This window comes from Jaculus jaculus, chromosome 8, assembly GCF_020740685.1.
Source record: "Jaculus jaculus isolate mJacJac1 chromosome 8, mJacJac1.mat.Y.cur, whole genome shotgun sequence".
NCBI classification, from domain to species: domain Eukaryota; kingdom Metazoa; phylum Chordata; class Mammalia; order Rodentia; family Dipodidae; genus Jaculus; species Jaculus jaculus.
Window position 1 is genome coordinate 20,349,388 of NC_059109.1, and position 19,436 is coordinate 20,368,823.

Below are 19,436 nucleotides of genomic sequence, written 5' to 3' on the forward strand. Positions count from 1 at the left end.
TTTATTTGAGAACGACAGACACAGAGAGAAAGACAGAGGGAGAGAGAGAGAATGGGCGCGCCAAGGCTTCCAGCCTCTGCAAACGAACTCCAGAAGCGTGCGCCCCCTTGTGCATCTGGCTAGCATGGGACCTGGGGAACCGAGCCTCGAACCAGGGTCCTTAGGCTTCACAGGCAAGCGCTTAACTACTAAGCCATCTCTCCAGCCCGGTCTCTTTTTTTTTTAAATATTTATTCGCAATGAGGAATGGAACCTGGGCCATTGGAGTTTGCAAGCAAGCACTCTTTTCTTTTTTCTTTTTTTTTTTTTGTTTATTTTTATTTATTTATTTGAGAGCAACAGACAGAGAAAGAAAGAGGCAGATAAAGAGAGAGCGAATGGGTGCGCCAGGGCCTCCAGCCGCTGTAAATGAACTTCAGATGCATGCGCCCCCTTGTGCCTCTGGCTAAGGTGGGTCCTGGGGAATTGAACCTCAAACCAGGGTCCTTAGACTTCACAAGCAGGCACTTAACCACTAAGCCATCCCTCCAACCCAAATTTTATGTTTTTTTTTTTTTCCTGTGTGTGTGTATGGTGTGCAGGCTTGTAAGCATGTCATGTAAGCAAGTGTGTGTATGCATGTTAGTGTTGATATGTGTGTGGTGTGGGGGGGTCAATGTCAGGTGTCTTCCTCAACTTTTCTGCACTTTATTGTTTGAGACATGGTTCCTCATTGAACCTAGATCTCAATTCACCTACACAAGCTAGTTAGTGAGCCCCAGGAATTCCCTGTCTCCGCCTCCCAGCGCTGGAAGCACTGGCGCCACAGCTGTCATTTGACTGGGGTCGTGAGGAACAGAGCGCAGGTCCTCATGCCCGTGGATCACCCGCTGAGCCACCTCCTCAGCCTCCCAGGCAAGCCTTGACTAGGACCTTGGAGTTCACAGGATTCTTAGATTTTCATCTCAGGCAAAAGAAAAATTCAATCTTTTTTTAAAGAAGATTTTTATTATTTATTTATTTGACAGAAAAAGAGGGAGGGAGAGAGAATGGGTGCACCAGGGCCTCCAGTCACTGCAAACAAACTCCAGAAACATGCGCCCCCTTGTGCATCTGGCTAACGTGGGTCCTGGGGAATCGAACCTGGGTCCTTCGGCTGTGCAGGCAAATGCCTTAACCGCTAAGCCATCCCTCCAGCCCTAAAAATTCTATCTTGGGTCTGACTTTGCTCTGATACTAGCAGTAGTTACCTATCACACAGATTTCCCCCAACACATCCAACATCTGGAACCTCTGAAAGAACATGGAAGACAGATGGAAGAGATGAAAACACATCTCCGTCACCTACCACGGCTCAGAGTCCATTGCGGAAGAGGTGGTCCAAAGAACGTAAGAGCTAAAGGAAGGGTAGGGCTCCTTACAAAGCACTCTGCCAGACACGAAATGTCCTGGGTATCCATAACCTCACAGTGCCTGGCACTTCGTACACAAGACCCTCATAACAGGAGGAAAAGTTGATGTCATCAATATAAACCAGAGGCTAATTAAGAGGTGGAGGGGATATGATGGAGAGCGGATTTGTGAAGGGGAAAGCGGGGGAGAGGAGGGAATTATCATGGTCTATTGTCTGAAATTATGGAAGCTATCAATTAAAAGCTAAAAAATAAAATAAAAATAAAAACAAAAGCAATGGAAATAACCCTTGGAGGCTCCCAGGTAGAGGTTTAGAAAGGGAAGGAAGCCATTGTTGAGCATGTAACCACTGAAACAGGATCTCCCAAGACAGCCTTCAACAACGTAGCTCTTTGTGGCTGTAAAAAGTACTGTTCTGGATTGAATCTACCACAGACCACAGGAACATACACGGAAAAGCCAAGGTCCCTGGAAGGACTGAAATGAGAATCCTAAAATCTGGGGTCTTCCACCAGGAAGACACTGCTGGGCATCTTGCCTGGACCTGCAAAGGCCCAGGTAGGCACTTTCTGGGGAGGCCTCGGCCCTGTTGCTGGGACTCCGCGTGTGCAGGGTTTCGGTGAGGGTGGCTGCCCTCATGTAGATGTGGACTGTGGCTTGTGATTGCGACACACGGAGTTGACTTGACTGCGGTGTCACATAACCAGGATCAGTTGGCCATTCCGGAAATCTAAGAGTAAAAATAGCTGTAAACCCGCCAACCTCTGGCCAGTGCCACCACGGTGGACAGGAATGACCAGCTGGAAAGTGCTGACTTTCAGGATCGTCTCTTCCTTCCGGCGGTGGTGGGAGGTTCTCAGAATAAGAAGATCTGGGTTTTGGATTTCCCCCAGAAAGGTTTCTTAGTGCTTCCCAGCCCTGCTGAGTCAGTGTCCTTGGGTTTGAGAGTGTTCTGGAGGAAGCTGTTAGCTTTGAGAAAGGGGGCATGAGCAGCTAGTGGCATGGGCTCAGTGGCCAGGGGAGGTTACCACGGAGAGCGCCCACTGGTTCCCAGCCTCCCATGGACGCAACATCCTGTGATCAAAGTAGACCCCTCAGGAACAAGTCTCTTCCTGGCTCCATCTGCCCAGACTCTTGCTGATGCTGTATTTTGCTGTTTCCCAACGAACACTTTCACCCCACATTCTTCCTCCCCTGTCCTTGTAGGAAGCTGGTGAAATGCCAAGTTTACGATTCTCTTCCCTTGAGTGCATGTACTCTCCACCTGCCCAGAACCATGAGTCATCCTACACCATCTTTTCTACAGACTTCTGGTAAATGTTTATTGTGTTTCTTGCACAAACATCCCTCCCAAAAAAATATGGGAAATGTGTTCTTCCCACCCACAGGTGGAAAAGCTACACTAACTTAGACTAAGAAAAGATGCACTTAAACGAAGTTCATACCTAAGTTCTATAATCTCTCCAGAGGGAGAAAAATCTTCCCATCTCAATGTTCATAAAATTGCCTCACAGACACTAACAAAAATGGAGGTGGTGTGAAGACACAGTGGAACATGCTGGTAATCTCAGGACTTGGGAGGATGAAGTAGGAAGATCAGTTCATGGTCATCCTCATCTGCATAGCAAGCTCAAGGGCAGCCTTGGCTACATATGACCCTGTCTCAAAAAAGCATACATACATACATATATACGTACATATGTGCATGTGTACATGCATACACACACAAAATAGAGGTGGACATGGTGATGAAGGACCGTGATTCCAGCACTTGGGAGACTGAGGCACGGGGACAATGAATTTGAGGATAGGGCTTGACTACACAATGAGACCCTGCCTCAGAAAAAAAAAAAAAGTTGAGCAATTCTAAGCCTTTGAGATTTCATGTTAATGACTTATTGGGAATAATTTCAATCAGTGGATTAATCTTTTAAATAGCAAGCATTTTGAAAAGAATGCATGTCTGAAGACAACTGGTTGAAACTTAAGCTCTCCTAGGTCTTGCCAAACACAGTTCATCTCTCTCTTCATGCTACTTGTACAGAGCTAGATTTCTATATGGATTGTGTGTACGTGTGTGTTGTGGGTGTGTGTATGTGCACACATATACAAGTGCATGCATGCATGCTTATGGCTAGGCTGGCCTGAGAGCTCCCTTTGAAAGTGACAGATCACTCAGTTCTCCTTATACAGCATTCAGTAAGTGCTTATAAAGTGTTTATTGAAGCCGGGTCGTGGTGGCTTATGCCTTTAATCCCAGCACTCAGGAGGCAGAGGTAGGAGGATTGCCATGAGTTCGAGGCCACCCTGAGACTTCATAGTGAATTCCAGGTCAGCCTGGGCTAGAGTGAGACCCTACCTCAAAAAAATTTTTTATTGAATTGGACAAGATTGCATAAATTAAAGATCCTTATGGGAAATCTTGTTTACCTTATTAATTTTCTTGTCACATTCTTTTTTGATATTTTATTTACTTGAAATGCGGGAAAAAGAATGGGCACACCAGGGCCTCTAGTCACTGCAAATGAAGTCCAGACACATGTGCCACCATGTGCATCTGGCTTACCTGGGTTCTGAGGTCCTTAGGCTTTGCAGGCAAGTGCCTTAACTGCTAAGCCATCTCTCTAGCCCTGTCACATTCTTTTAAAATATTTTCTTTCTTTCTTTATTTGCAAAGAGAGAGAGAGCAAGAATAGGTACACCAGGGCCTCTAGCCACTGAAACGAACTCCAGATGCATGTGCTTTTTTTGTGCATCTGGCTTTACATGGGTACTGGGGAATTGAACACAGGCCATCAGGCTTTGCAAACAAGTGCTTTTGATCTCTGAACTATATCTCCAGCTCCTTGTAACATTCTGTCTTTATTTGACAGAGAAAGAGGGAGGGAGAGAGAGAGAGAATGGGCATGCTAGGGCTTCCAGCCACTGTAAAAGAACTCCAGACATGTGCACCCCCTTGTGCATCTGGCTAACATGGGTCCTGGGGAATCGAACCAGGGTCCTTTGGCTTTGTAGGCAAACACCTTAACTGCTAAGCCATCCCTCCAGCCCCTCTTGTAACATTCTTAACTTCTAGCTTGCAGTAAAATAGACGTCAATTTTCACTCCCTTTCCAAATATAAAATTCCACCTTAATGCACTTAGTGAACCTATGGAAGAATATTTCCAACCTGGTTTTCATTCCTTGTTCCAAAGATGACCTCAGCTTCAGGATCTAACCCATGGGGTATGGTGCAGATATAGCCAGAGTCATGTGCTTGGCTCAGAGGCCCAATTCTTTATGGTTGACCCAAACCAGGCATGTGGTCTCAGCAGGCAGGTGAAGTTGGGAGGCTGAGTTGGCTCCCACAGGATGGGAACAAGACACACAACATATCAAGGGCGTCAGCACAAGGCACACCTGACTCAAACCCTGACTCCTTGGTCAAGTAGATGACTTAGTTCTTTCAGCTCCTCTCACTTCCTTTATGGGAAATGAAGAACGTCCACCTTGCCTGTGAAAATGTTGAAGAATTGGAAGTGAGGTAGGCACGATGCTTATTGTAGTACCTGCTGACTGTTTACAGCAAAGAACCCTTGAAGATCAGTTTCTCTCCCCACAGCTGCTGCCCCACCTCAAAAGAGGTTGACACTTTTAGCTTCAGGATCTTAAGCTGAGGAACACATAGGTCTAAACTATTTTCCAGCGTTAAGTCTTGGCCTGAGAAGAAACAGAGAAAGAACAGGTCAGTAAATATAAGTACAGCTCCCACTAAGTCCTTTGCAGGATGCATTCCATATGATCTCTTTGTTTGCTTGTTTGTTTGTTTGTTTGTTTTCGAGGTTGGGTCTCCCCCTAGCCCAAGCCGACCTGGAACTCACTCTGTAGTCTCAAACTGGCCTCAAACTCACATCGATCCTCCTCCCTCAGCCTCCTGAGTGCTGGGATCAAAGGTGTGCGCCACCACGCCCCACGCATATTCCACATGATCTTTGCAGCGTTCATTTATAGATTTAAAAAGTGGACTAGGGAGATGGCTCGGTAAGTAAAGCCTGGAAAGCTAAAGCATGATCAGCTTAGCTCAGAGCTGGAGCCGGCTCAGCCCTCTCAAGTGTCGTGGATACAGCAGTGGGAACCAGCACACTTCCCTGCATCCTGAGCGACTGTGACTGACATATGCTAACAAGATATGGGGAGGGGGCCAGAGGAAGAAAATGGACAAAAGAAGTGATAGGGGGAAAGAAACAAACCCAGATTGGAACATTTAGCGTCATTCAGGACCGACTACTAGAAACCGCACCTCTGTCCAGGTCGTCATCCTGTGGTGGAGTCCCTTTCTTGGTCACTGTCTGTCCCTCCAGAGGCGCTTGTAAGACGATTACAAGAATTCGGCAATAATCTCTCCCTAGTTTACATCTTTCAGTTTTTATTTTCCCGATTTCCTAGAGTTTTTTTTTTTTTTCCTCATTAAACATCCAACTCCATGCCTCCCTTTAGCTGAGCCCAAGCCAGCCAAAAAATGCTTTTCCACATATGCTAGTGTCTCCCTGTGCCTGATTCTATTACGTGGATCAAAGGCCTGTAGCAGAATCCTAGGGTTTCATGTCAGCGTCAGTAAGATCAAAAGGCCCTTGGAAGTGAACAAGCCCGGAGGAGCCACAGGCCAACGCGGTGACTTGCTGCTGATACTCCCGGCCGCAGCAACACACGGGAGGCCTAGGCCCTGAAGGAGCTGCTCAATTGCGAGGAAACTGCCAACCCCCAGGAGATGCGACCCAGTGAGGGCCTCATCAAAACAAAGACTGATTTTGGGGTACCAGCCTATGACTGTCACAGTGCCATAGGAAATGAATGGAAATTGATGCCTGCCGTCAAGATGAGAGCCTTGTTGACGTTCTCAACCTCAACCATCTCTCTCTCTCTCTCTCTCTCTCTCTCTCTCTCTCACCACCAGAGCACACAGGTACAGCACATGCCTGTGCATGCACATATGCTTCTGCACACGTACATGCACATCAACACATTAGTACACGTGCTCTGAGTGAAGAAGGAAGACTTGTAAGGTCTTGGTCTGAATGAAGCAAGGCGTTGGACTGGAGAACTAATGACTCGGGGCCTTGGGTTATAGAAGACCCTTAATGTTCTTCCTTAGCATCCCTGAGAATCGCTACCTCACCCTATTCCTATAGGAGACAGTGCCAATGCTCCTTCCTGGCTTCCACATAGCGCACCCTAACCCTGACCAAAAGGGGTTCCTAGTTTTAGCGGAGTGTACCCACTGCTGAGGGTGATCATGATGAAGGAGTATGCCCCACGTAAGAGCTGGGGCTGTGCAAACTCCTGTGACAGACACCGTCATCAAACTGACATGGATTCCCTTCTGACTTGCAGTCCAGAGGTAAGTGGCTCAGGTCAGGGACGCTCTGTCCCCAGGCCATTCAGCACCCATGTTCTTTTCACCTCGTCCTATACAGAGTGAAAACTAGATCACCACCGGTTCAATGTCTGCTCACAGGGATGGAGGAAGAAGAGAATTAATGAACCTATTTTCACTTAAGCAAGACTTGCAGAAGTTTAATAGCTCCAGGGCTGCCCACAGTCCACCAGGGAGAACTGTGTTGCCTGGCTACCCCTAAGTACAAGGGAGGCTTTAGCTGGCTTCCCATTATCTGCTTTTCTATCATCTGTCTACCAATCTCTCATGTACCTATCTGCCATCTATCCATTTGCCATATGTCTATGTTCACTGAGAAGGTCACAGGAAGCTTGGTGAGAAGATATATGCATGTTTGTAATATCAAATGGACTGACTGCTTACTCATTCAACAAATATTTACATATATCAAGTTTCTACAATGACCAGGTGCTGAGCCAGGCAGCACACAGTTGCAGTCAAGGAAGCATGTTGTATGACTGAGTAAGCTGTGGTTTCTAAATGTGTCAATCCAGAGAGGGAGAGAAAGAAATGGGGGGGGGGGGACTTGTGTTTAGACAGACCTCAAACAGTGTTTCTAGCTGCCTGTGTTTTACTTGAAGACATCCTAAGATCATAAGCAAATTAATGGTTACAATTTGTAGCTGCTTATCCTCTTACTAGCATGCACCAAAAAAAGGAAGATAGAAACTGAATTCATATTACTATCACTTTAAATCTGAATTGTCAGCTTTGTGACCCATCAAAATAGAATCACCTGGGCTGGGAAGGTGGCTTAGTGTATAAAGACCATGCCACTTGAGCTGACATATCCAAGTTTGATGCCCAGACCCTGAGTAAGAGTCTGAAGATTCCCTCTATGTTTTTAGCCAGGGCCCATAGGCTGCCTACTCATTGTTGGCACAGAACACATGGACCGAAAGCAGCTCATAGAAGGAAAGGTTTTATTTTGGCTTACAGACACAAGGGAAAGCTCCCTGATGGCAAGGGCAGAGGCTAGACATCACCTCTGCCACAGCAGGTGGCAAATAGCAGTAGGAGAAGACAGTGTTCCCAAAAACTGGCAAGGGGAAGCTGGCCATAACACCCAAAAGCCTGTCCCCAGTGACATACTTCCTCAGCAAGTGTCCTCCCAAACTGCCATCAGCTGGGGGCCTAGCATTCAGAAAACATGAGTCCATGGGGGACACCTGATCCAAACCATCACATACCACCCCTGGTCTCCATAAACTGATCGCCATACATGATGCACGATGCAATGCATCCAGTCCAACTTTAACAGCCCCCATAGTTTTTTTTTTTTTATCAATCCCAACACTGTTCAAACATCCCCAGAGCAAAGTCCCTTCATTATTATTCTGCAAAAACAAAATAGCATAATGGCACAGAATAAACATTCACACTGCAAAAGATGCACTGGGTATAGCAAAGAAATATTGAACCAATAATATAAGACACCAAATAAACAGGGAAAACATCAAATCCTGAAACTTCAAGTCCAACATCTTTAGCCAGTGGCACAGTCTCTGGGATTCCAATTCCATCCCTCTAGCCAGGCTGCTCTCAGTCTGGGAAATAACCCATCTGGAGCCAGAAGCTCTCCTTGGTGGTTGTCCCTCAGATATGGCAGTTCAAAAAGGCTAGGGTTTCTACTGAAACCCATGCCATGACTTAACTGGGTCTCCTTTCAGGGACTATAAGCCAGCTTTACACCACCAAAAATTACATGTTGTGTATCCAATGGCCCCATCTTTCCTGAATTTGTTACATACTGCATAGTATCAGGTGGGCTTCATGACCAAATTGTTAATTTGGGGGATGGGGGAAAATAAAGCCAATTTTGAAGAGCAGGACACTCCTTCAGCATTCAGGTCCCTTACTTTCAAGAGTCACCATGCTTTCTGCTGTCTCAATGCAGAAGCTGGTCCAATCTCAATTTTTGTAGTCTTCCAAACAACTGCAGCTAAACAGGTGCCAGTGTCAGCCTGAAACTTTCATTTACTTCTGTGTCATGTCCTTCTGTTCATACCAGTCCAGTTTTGCATGATACCACCCTGAACAAATTCTCAGGACACAGAATTCAGTAAGCCTCTCATACAAACTACCTCTAACCTTGTCCAGAAAAATTTCTCCCCTCATAAGCCCAATCTCAAAGTCCACAGTTCTCACTGCTTTAGGGCTTTCAACTCTGACCATAATGGTTCATCAACCTTAGCACTTCAAGGCATCTCTTAGACCAAGGTTTCAAATCCTTCCACATTCCTCCCACAAATCAGCTCCAAATGACTAAAGGTTTTTAATTGATAACCACCCCACTTGTCAGTACCAATTTTCTGTTGTAGTTACCTTCTTGTTGCTGGTACAACACACCCAAACAAAAGTGACTGATGAAAGGAAAAGGTTTATTTGGACTTATAATCTCAAGGGGAAGCTCCATGTTGGCAGGGGAAAGGATGGCATGAGCAGAGGCTGGGCATCATCTCTGCCACAGCAGGTGGCAAACAATAGTAGGAAAGTAAGCCACATTATGACAAGGCTATCCCAGCCCCCGAACTGTTCCCAATGGCAGACCTCCTCCTGCGCGTCTCCACCTCCCAAATTACCACCAGTGGGAAATCAAGCAGTCAGAACAGAAGTTCACAGAGGACACCTGATCCAAACCATCACACACTGCTCAGCCTCTCATTTGGTCAGTTGCCACCCATTCTAGTCTTGGTTTCATCTTTTGCTAACCTAAGGAGGGGAAAAAATAAAGCCAGGTGGAATAGTGATGTGTCTCCAAAGACATTTGCAATCTTCCCACATCTCTTCACCTAGACTGGAAGGTTTAGTGAGATGCTCTCTGCTTAAGGCATGTGATTCCAGTGTCCAACTTGTTACCAGGGGACATCTAGATAGAGCTCTCACCCAATGCTCACACATTTGATCACACAGCTGCTTTTCAAGAGGAATATGGAAGCACTTGAAACCTCAGCCTAAGAGACACCTTGCAGTGCTGTAAGTACAGCTTGATGACCTATTCAGGTCAGAGTTGAAAGACCTAAATGCAGTAAGAAGCATGGACTGTGAAGTTTGGCTTGAGAGGGTGAGAAAGAGCTTTGCCTGGATTGGACTAGAATCAGTTTGTGTGAGAGGCTTGCTGTTATGGCTGTGTCCTGAGAACTTGTGCAGGGTTGCATTACACAGAAATGGACTGGTGTGAGAAGAGGGATATGGCATAGAGGGAAAAAAATTGAAATCTTTGGGTGAAACTGCTGCCCATTCAGCTGCAATTGAGAGATTACAACCATTGAGATTGGGCCAGTTGACCTGCACTGTGGCAATAGGAAGAATATAGACTCTTTTGAAGGGACCTGAGTGCTCAAGGACCCTCCTGTTCTTCAAAGTCTGCTTCATTACCCCCTGGATTAACAAATTGGCACTCTACCTGGTATTATGGAGTATAATAAATGCAGGAAAGAGGGGGTCATTGAATGTGCAACATGGTCTTGTGTTTTGGAAATGGCCATGGGCAGTGTGAAGCAGGTTTGCTGGATGCCTGCATGGAGACCCAATGAAGCTGAGAGGATGGACTGTGGGTTGCAGTGGAGACCCAGTGGAGATGCTATGATAATGAGATGGCTGCTAAGGAAAGCTGTCGGCTCCGGGTGAAGTTTTCCTGACTGTGGGTAGCCTAGCTGGAGGGGCAGAATTGGAACTCCAGAGACTTGTTGCTGGTTAAAATTAGACTTGGAGATATTTCGCTGGCTAGCGATGTTGGATTTGGAGCTACAGAGTTTGATGTTCGCCCTGTTTCAAATCTTGTATTGGTTGAGTATTTCTTTGCTATACCCATTGCAATCTTTTGCAGCGTGCCATTATGGGCTTTGAGGGGATTTTTTTGTTGTTGTTGATATCATAACTCCGTTAACAGACCTTTGATTATGGGGATGTTTGAACATCATTAAGATTAATGAAAAAAATGTTGGGACTTTTAAAACTAGATGAATGCTTATCAGTTTATGGGGGCTAGGGGTGGAATGTCATGGTTTGAGTCAGGTGTCCTCCATAAACTTAGGTGTTCTGAATGCTAGGTTCCCAGCTGATGGAGATTTGGGAATTAATGCTTCCTAGAGGCAGGGTACTATTGCGGGATGGCTTATGGGTATTATAGCTAGTTTCCCCATGCCAGTGTTTGGCACACTCTGCTGTTGCTATTGTCCACCTTATGTTGGCCAGAGGGTGATGTCCACCCTCGGTTCATGCCATCATTTTCCCCTGCCATCATGGAGCTTCCCCTCAAGTCTGTAGGCCAAAATAAACCCCTTTTCTCCCCAAATCTGCTCTTGGTTGGGTGATTTTTGCTAGTAATACGAACCTGACTGCAACAAGTAGGTAGGTGGCTCTTAAAAAAAAAAGTCATTCCGGGTATGGTGGCGCATGCTTTTAATCCCAGCACTCAGGAAGCAGAGGCAGGTGGATCTCTGTGAATTCAAAGCCACCCTGAGACTACATAGTAAATTCCAGGTCAGCCTGGTCTAGAGTAAGACCTACATTGAAAAAAAACATATTATTATGCTGCAGAGATTGTTCAGTGATTAAAGTGCTTGCTTGCAAAGCCTGATACCCTGGGTTTGATTCCCCAGTACCCATCCATGTTCAGAAAGCCAGACGCACAGGGTGACAAATGTGTCTGGAGGTGGTTTGCAGTGTCAGGAGATCCTGGCATGCCCGTTCTTTCTCTCTCTCTCTCTTTCTCTGTCTCCTTGAAAATAAATAAATAAAAATATTTTTGATGTTAAAAAATGTTGCTGGGGGCTGGAGAGATGGCTTAGTGGTTAAACGCTTGCCTGTGAAGCCTGAGGACCCCGGTTTGAGGCTCAATTCTCCAGGACCCATGTTAGCCAGATGCACAAGGGAGCGCATGCATCTGGGGTTCGTTTGCAGAGGCTGGAGGCCCTGGCACGCCCATTCTCTCTCTCTATGTGCCTCTTTCTCTCTCTGTCACTCTCAAATAAATAAATAAAAATGAACAAAAAAATTAAAAAAAAAATGTTGCCGGGCTTGGTGGCGCACACCTTTAATCCCAGCACTCGGGAGGCAGAGGTAGGAGGATTGCCATGAGTTCAAGGCCACCCTGAGATGACAAAGTTAATTCCAGGTCAGTCTGGACCAGAATGAGACCCTACCTCGAAAAACAAAAAAACAAACAAAAAAAAAAAAGTTAAAAATGTTATTCACAGTTTTATACCTGTAGATAATGTGTTTTGATCCTAATCCCCTCTCCTCACCTTCTCTTGTCCTCTGCCCATCTTCCTACACAATTCTGCCTCCTGAATAGTCTCTCTTGTATGTTAATGTCTTTTTTTCTTGTGTGCATGTGCACATGTGACGTGGTGGCTTTAACTAGGGTTGCAAGCATAAGCATGTGTGTGGAGGATTGAATTTACCAGGACATGTGCAACTGTCCTGTGGCTGTACCCCTGCAGAAAACGTCTTTCCTTTCCCCAGAAATCATTAACTGCTGATCAGGGAGGGATGGGGCCCGCCTCTACCGTCCAAAACCGAATGTCAATGGGCCCAATATGGTACATGTCTTGATTACTATACCCTCTGTTCCTTTTCACAGGAGACATTAAGATCAGTAAGTGGGAAGGCGGGGGCCGAGTGGCTCTGGTCCCACCTTCCGGTGGGGTGGGACAGTCGGGATGGGGCGCTGACAGCCGGCTTAGTGGAAAGGCATCTCCAAACCACCCGCTTCAGCTGCCTCTGCGTGAACTGTCTCGGAGCCTCCTCCAGGGGCAGCCATGGCCAACGCTGTGGTTCCTAAATGGCTGGTGGATTATCCTGCCTGCTCACAGGGAGCCACGGGAGGCTTAAGGCCTGTCTGCCTCTTCTCATTAGCCTTCCAGCTGCCTGTTCCTCAAGGATCCCCTCCACTGTGCACAGATGTCATCGTCACCACCACATGAAAAACTGAATAAATGCTGTGAGTCAGAGAGGGAGAGAGAGACCATGTCTGTGCCTTCAAGCCATGGATATATATATATATCAAGCCTATGCCTCCAGCCTCTCAGGATGGTGTCTCAGGGGGGTTGAAGCAACAATGAAACCTCCTTAAGGACCTGTGAAAACCCTTGGGCCTGGCAGTAGTAAACTTTTTCTCTCTCAAAACCCCCTGCTTCCAATCCACCAGCAATCTGGGATGCTGGGATGGTGGAGGGAAAAATCACATCTGGAGAACAGCTAGCCAGCAAGTCTGCCCAGACCTGCAGATGGTACAGCAGAGCCCAGCCGGCTGTGATACACCAGCCACGGTCTTGTCCCTGCACCCCAGAACACTGCCCTTCCTGGGTTCATGCCTCTAACCACTCACCCTTCTCTCGCTGAATGTGTTAGTAGCTTTCACAAGGTAGAAGGACCACCCTGGCTCAGGGACATCACCAGACCTGACAGGACAACCACCCCAGGCATGTATCTGAGTGTTGCATGTATCAGAGTGTGGGTTCCATTTCAATAGGGGTCTCACTGCAGGATCATGGGATTGCCTGTGAGTCTGGCTGGACCACCACCTAGCTAGAGATCTAAAGGCTAGAGGATGATTCCCATCTAAAGGAAGCCAGGCACTGTCCCTGTGGTGAGGTGGCAAGTTCCTTCCCACTTTGCACGTGCATGAGAGATGGAGGTCCTACAAAAGAGCCTAGGTCTCTCATTCTTGCAGCCTGGGTGTCTCCAGAGTCAAAAGGTAAAGGCACACCAGCATTTGAAGCCATGCTAGAGCACAGCCCAGCACTATGGTGTCCAACCTGGGCCCTGTCTCCCTTTCCAATTGTGATGTGTAAACTCAGTACCTCTCTTCGTGGATCCTAGTCTGGAAGGAAAAAAAAGTAGCCAGGAAGAGCCACTGTTCTCTGGACTGTCTGATAACTTGTATAAGAACCTCTGTAGTGAGCTGAAGAAATGATTTAGTGGTTAAGGCATTTGCCTGCAAAGTCAAAGGACCTTGGTTCCATTCCCCAGGACCCACATAAGCCAGATGCACAAGGTGGTGATGCATCTGGAGTTTGTTTGTAGTGGTTGGAGGACCTGGTGCACACATTCTCTCTCTCTGTCTCTCTCTCTCTTAAATAAATAAATAAAATTAAAAAAAAAACATCTGTGGTTATAACTCAACCCCAGACAATGACAAAGAAGTTGTAATATTGCTTTGCCCAAGAAACTACATAAGAAAGGATGGACTGTGTCCTTGTTATTTAAATTCTACCTTACTCAAATTTGCAGTGTAATTTATGAAGGTAACCCTAGTCTTACAGTATATGACCTGGCCACTATCTTTTACAAATTTTGGGTCTGGTGTGGTGGCAGATGCCTTTAACCCCAGCACTCAAGAGGCAGAGGTAGGAGGGCTGCTATGAGTGAAAGGCCAGCCTGAGACTACATAGTGAATTCCAGGTCAGCCCAGACTAGAGCTAGACCCTACCTCAAAAAAAATTTATAAATTTTGCAAATTTACAATGTTGGCAACAAATTAAAACATAGAGCAATGTATGAACTGCACATTTGAAACCATATTGTCTTTTATTCCTACATAAACTATGAGTAATAAGAATTTGCTTACTAAGTTATAGAGACAGTGATGCAACTCAATCATCAAACCATCCATAACTTCCAGTCATAAGTTTTAGATATTACTGGCATTTGGGCTGGAGAGATGGCTCAGCACTTAAGGTGCTTGCCTACAAAGCCTAACAACCAAGATTTGATTCTCCAGTACCACATAAGGCCAGATACACAAAATGGCACATGTGTCTGGAGTTCACTTGCTAAGGCTGGAGACCCTGGTACACCCATTCCCTCTCTCTTTCTCAGTCTGACTCTCTCTGCTTGTAAATAAATAAATAAAAAGATTTTTTGAAATAAAATTAAAAGGCTGTAGAGATGGCTAAGCAGTTCAGCGCTTGCCTGTGAAGCCTAAGGACCCCGGTTCAAGGCTCGATTCCCCAGGACCCACATTAGCCAGATGCACAAGGGGGCACATGCGTCTGGGGTTCATTTGCAGTGGCTGGAGGCTCTGGTGCTCCCATTCTCTCTCCCTCCCCTCCGCTCTTTCTCTCTCTGCCTCTTTCCCTCTCTCAAATAAATAAATAAATTTTTCTTAATAATGTCATTTAGGGGCCGGGCGTGGTGGCACACAACTTTAATCCCAGCATTCGGGAAGCAGAGGTAGGAGGATCACCGTGAGTTCAAGACCACCTTGACACTCCATAGTAAATTCCAGGTGAGCCTGGGCTAAAGTGAGACCCTACTTCAAAAAAAAAAAAGTCATTTAGCCATGCTTCCAGATTTAGCACATGAGAAGATCATAAATATCAATTATATTTTAAAGTTATTATTATTCATAATAATAAATATATTTTCTTTCTTTTTGAAATAGTTTTTTTTTTTTTCTTGGAACCAGTACCCCTTTTTTGGTATTTCAAAAGACAATAAATATCAGCTAGAGTCCCAGCAGAGAGCTACAGGTTTAATGTGGAGAACTTGGACAGTGACAAAGGGACCCTTTACTAGGGACGAGCAGGGAGTAGGAAACTATCAAGGTCAATGTAGCACCCCAGGGCTTGTCACAGCAGAGAGCTAGTGAGCCAGGCCTAACATTTGCAGAGCCAGAGCCAGTGGGCGTCAGTGGGCCTGTGTTAGAGGCTACTGGCTGCAATTGGAGGATCCGGCAGAAATGGCTGTGACCTCACACACCTTTACTTTCAAAATGTTCAGCTGCCATTTTATCATCCATTGCTTGGCATGATTCCCACCTGCTTCCATAGCTCTTGGGCTACAGGCTGGCTTTAAAAAAATATTATTTATTTATAAACAGAGAGGGAAAGACATAGAGAAAGAGAAAGAGACAGAATGGGTGTACTGGGGCCTGTAGCCACTACAAAGGATTATGTACCATTTTACATAGCTTGACATGGGCACTGGTGAATCAAACTGGGGTTGTTAGGCTTTGCAGGCAAGCACCTTAACTGCTAAGCCATCTCTTCACAGGATGGCTTTGGAACCTAGCTAGTCTACCACTTTTCATAATTTAAATTTGAAGCTCTTCAAATACATTATTGAATCCTTCATAATCTTTTATTTGGAGAAGGGTAGTAATAGAAAAGTTGTGGGAAAGATTTTATTTTTATTTATTTATTATATTCAGAGGAAGAGAGAAAGTGAGAATGAGAATGGGCATGCCAGGGCCTCTAGCCACTGCAAACGAACTCCAGACGCATGCACCATTATGTACATCTGGCTTACGTGGGACCTGGAGAATCAAACCTGGGTCCTAAGGCTTCACAGGCAAATGGCTTAACTAATAAGCCATCTCTCCAACCCAGGGAAGATTTTAAAGTGATAAACTCAATGTTAATTGTTGAATATTTTTAAATCACTGAACACAGTGAAAGTTTATTAAACTGGAACTGATCAGGAATTTTTTTTTTGAAATTTTGAGTTGACTTCTTAGATTTCCTTCATAGGGTGAAGATTACATTGGCAAATTTTGTACAAAATTCAATGAAATTTCCATGTAGCTGTAGAAAATCAGTTTTCTAAGCATCGATACATCTTACAATATTACTTCAAATGTTGACAACTGATAGCAATCCATTTAACTGTCTTCAAAGTCTTAAATTTCATGTGAAAGCAAATTATTAGACCTTGATGTGAAATAGTCATCTTATGAATAATGGCCATTTTATTATACAGCCTTGATATTTAAGTTTTCTAAAAAGCAACACCACATCCTAGCAGATAAATATTTTGTAGCCCCCCCCAAAATCTAGATTATAATAAAGTGCTCATGCTGCTATCATTGTCTTGGTGTTCAGTGGGAGCCTTCTTCCTGTTTCTCATGATCAGTGTTTTTCAAACTCAACTCGTGACTATTTGGTGTTAGGATTTGAAGGCAAAATATATGTTCAAATACCTGCTCTCCCCGCCCCCCCAGCTGGTACCCTGTTGAGGGTTTTTTTTTTTTTTTTTAAAAGAGAGATTGAGAATGGGCACAACAGGGCCTTCAGCCACTGCAAATGAACTCCAGACACATGCACCACCTTGTGCATCTGGCTTACATGGGACCTGGAGAATCAAACCTGGGTCCTTAGGCTTCGCAGGCAAGTGCCTTAACCGCTAAGCCATCTCTCCAGCCAGAAGGGCTTTTGGAAAGCCTTAGAAGGCAGGACCTATGAGGCATGGTCCTGCCCAACAGAGACTGACAGAGGCCCTCAGGACCCCACAGCAAACACCAAAAACCACCACTGAGGAGGGGCATTGGTGAAATGGGGGCAGGGGAGAGGGGATAAAAGAATATACAAATGGTCCAGGGCCAAAAGGCGAGCGGTGGGCAGCGGGGTCCCGCGGCCGCCGGCAGCGCGGACGGCGCGCGAGGAGGAGGAGGAGGAGGAGGAGGATGACGTCGAGGACGAGGACAGTGACGAGGAAGACAGTGACGAGGACGAGGACGACGAGGTCATTGACGAGGAAGTGAATATTGAATTTGAAGCTTATTCCATCTCAGATCAAGATCATGATGGAATTAAGAAGTTATTGCAGCAGCTTTTCCTAAAGAGTCCTGTGAACACAGCAGAACTAACAGATCTCTTGATTCAACAGAACCATATTGGGAGTGTGATCAAGCAATCAAATGTTTCAGAAGACAGTGATGATGATGTGGATGAAGATGAGATTTTTGGCTTCATAAGCCTTTTAAACTTAACTGAAAGAAAGGGTACCCCGTGTGCTGAACAAATTAAAGAGTTGGTTCTAAGCTTCTGTGAGAAGAACTGTGACAAGAGCACGGTTGAGCAGCTGGACAAGCTTTTAAACGACACTGTCAAACCTGTGGGCTTTCTCCTTAGCGAAAGATTCATTAACGTCCCTCCGCAGATTGCTCTGCCCATGCACCAGCAACTCCAGTAAGCCTTTGGAAGCGAAGCCTTCAAACAGTAATGTTTGCCAAGTTGCATCAGAAATGTGATGAAGTGGAATGTGAAAGAACTAGCAGAGGCACACAGAACGAACAAGCCTTGTGGGAAGTGCCACTCCTACCTGCTGATTAGTAAGACATTTGTGGAAGCAGGAAAATCCAGTGCCAAGAAGGGGCACAACAGCCCAAAGCAGGGTGTGCTGATGTTCGCAAATGCCGAGGAAGAGTTTTTCTATGAGAAGGCCGTCCTGAAGTTCAGCTACTCAGTGCAGGAGGAGAGTGACACGTGTCTGGGAGGCCGATGGTCTTTTGATGACGTCCCAATGAAGCCCTTGCGGACCGTGATGCTAATTCCAGGCGAAAAGATGAATGAAATCATGGAAAAACTGAAAGAACATCTATCCATCTAGTCCATTTCCCCTGGACAGTGATGGGTTTGTTTTTACAGAATCAAGTCCTCTACAAAACGTAGGGTTTTGTTCCATGTGTCTGTGACACATTTATGAGATGCTGTTTTAAAATTTTTGGTCAAATAATGATTAAAAACTTAAGAAAAACATGGAGTAGTAACTTTAGGAACTCAATTAAAAAAACTTTTTAAATTTAAAAAAAAAAAAAAAAGAATATACAAATAAGTACAATATAAATATAAAAATTTAGGGGCTGGGGACTGCAGAGATGGCTTAGCGGTTAAGGCATTTGCCTGCAAAGCCAAAGGATATCAGTTCTATTCCCCAGGACCCAGATGTACAAGGTGGCACATGCATTTGCAGTGCTTTTGCAGTGGCTGGAGGCCCTGGCACACCCATTCTCTCTCTCTCTCTCTCTCTCTCTCTCTCTCTCTCTCTCTCTCTTTCTCTCTCTCTCTCTCCCTCTTCCTCTCTCTCTCAAATAAATAATTTTTTTTTATTTAAGGGCTGGAAAGATGGCTTAGTGGTTAAGGTGCTTTCCTGCAAAGCTAAAGGACCTACGTTAAATTCCCCAGGACCCACATAGGCCAGATGCACAAGGTGGTACAAGGCGGTGTCTGGAATTCTTTTGCAACAGCTAGAAGCCTAGAGAATGGCATGTCCATTCCCCCCTCCCTCTCATAAATATATAAAAATAAAAATATTTTTTAAAATAAAAAATAAGATTTAGGGCTGGAGTGACAGATCAACAATGAAGCACTTGCCCAGAAGGCCTAGCAACCCAATGTTTATAAACACAAGTGACCTGGACCTGAACCAGCATCCTCAGAGAAGGAGGCCGGATGGCAAAGGTACCACCAAAGCCGCTGTTCTGTCGAGGAGCAAGGACATGCTCCTTCCTGGCCATCAGCACTCAGAGCAGGGACAGGTCTGCGACTGTGACAAAATCTAGAAGAATACCTGGATGATGTCAGGACGGAAGAAGAACTGGTAAGAGCCACATGCCACAACATCCTTCACCCAAAGTTTTGGCCTCTGAGCCAGAGACTCCGTGTGGTCAGGGAAGTGCAGGACATCACCAAGGGTCCACGTGCTGGAAAAGGAGTTTGGGAATGGATCTGGGTGAGGCCGTCATGAGTTACCAAAATGGTGGGTGCAGTACCATGTGACAATGTTAGTTTGATCTTTCTGACCCCTTTCTGGAAGATGAGGACCACATCCCAGCAAGCTGACTTGTGTGAGCCTCATTACAGAAGCTGGGCTTTTTTTGGC

General features: G+C 45.6%; 1 protein-coding gene across 1 annotated transcript; it reads left to right on the plus strand.

Moving 5' to 3' along the window:
- Window positions 1-12,592: 12,592 nt before the first annotated feature.
- On the plus strand, window positions 12,593-18,199 carry LOC123462835 (BRCA2 and CDKN1A-interacting protein-like). The gene is made up of 2 exons (XM_045156973.1): window positions 12,593-12,666; window positions 17,153-18,199. The coding sequence occupies exons 1-2, from the start codon at window positions 12,593-12,595 to the stop codon at window positions 17,745-17,747; spliced, it is 669 nt and encodes a 222-aa protein (XP_045012908.1). The 3' UTR covers window positions 17,748-18,199.
- The last annotated feature ends 1,237 nt before the right edge of the window (window positions 18,200-19,436 follow it).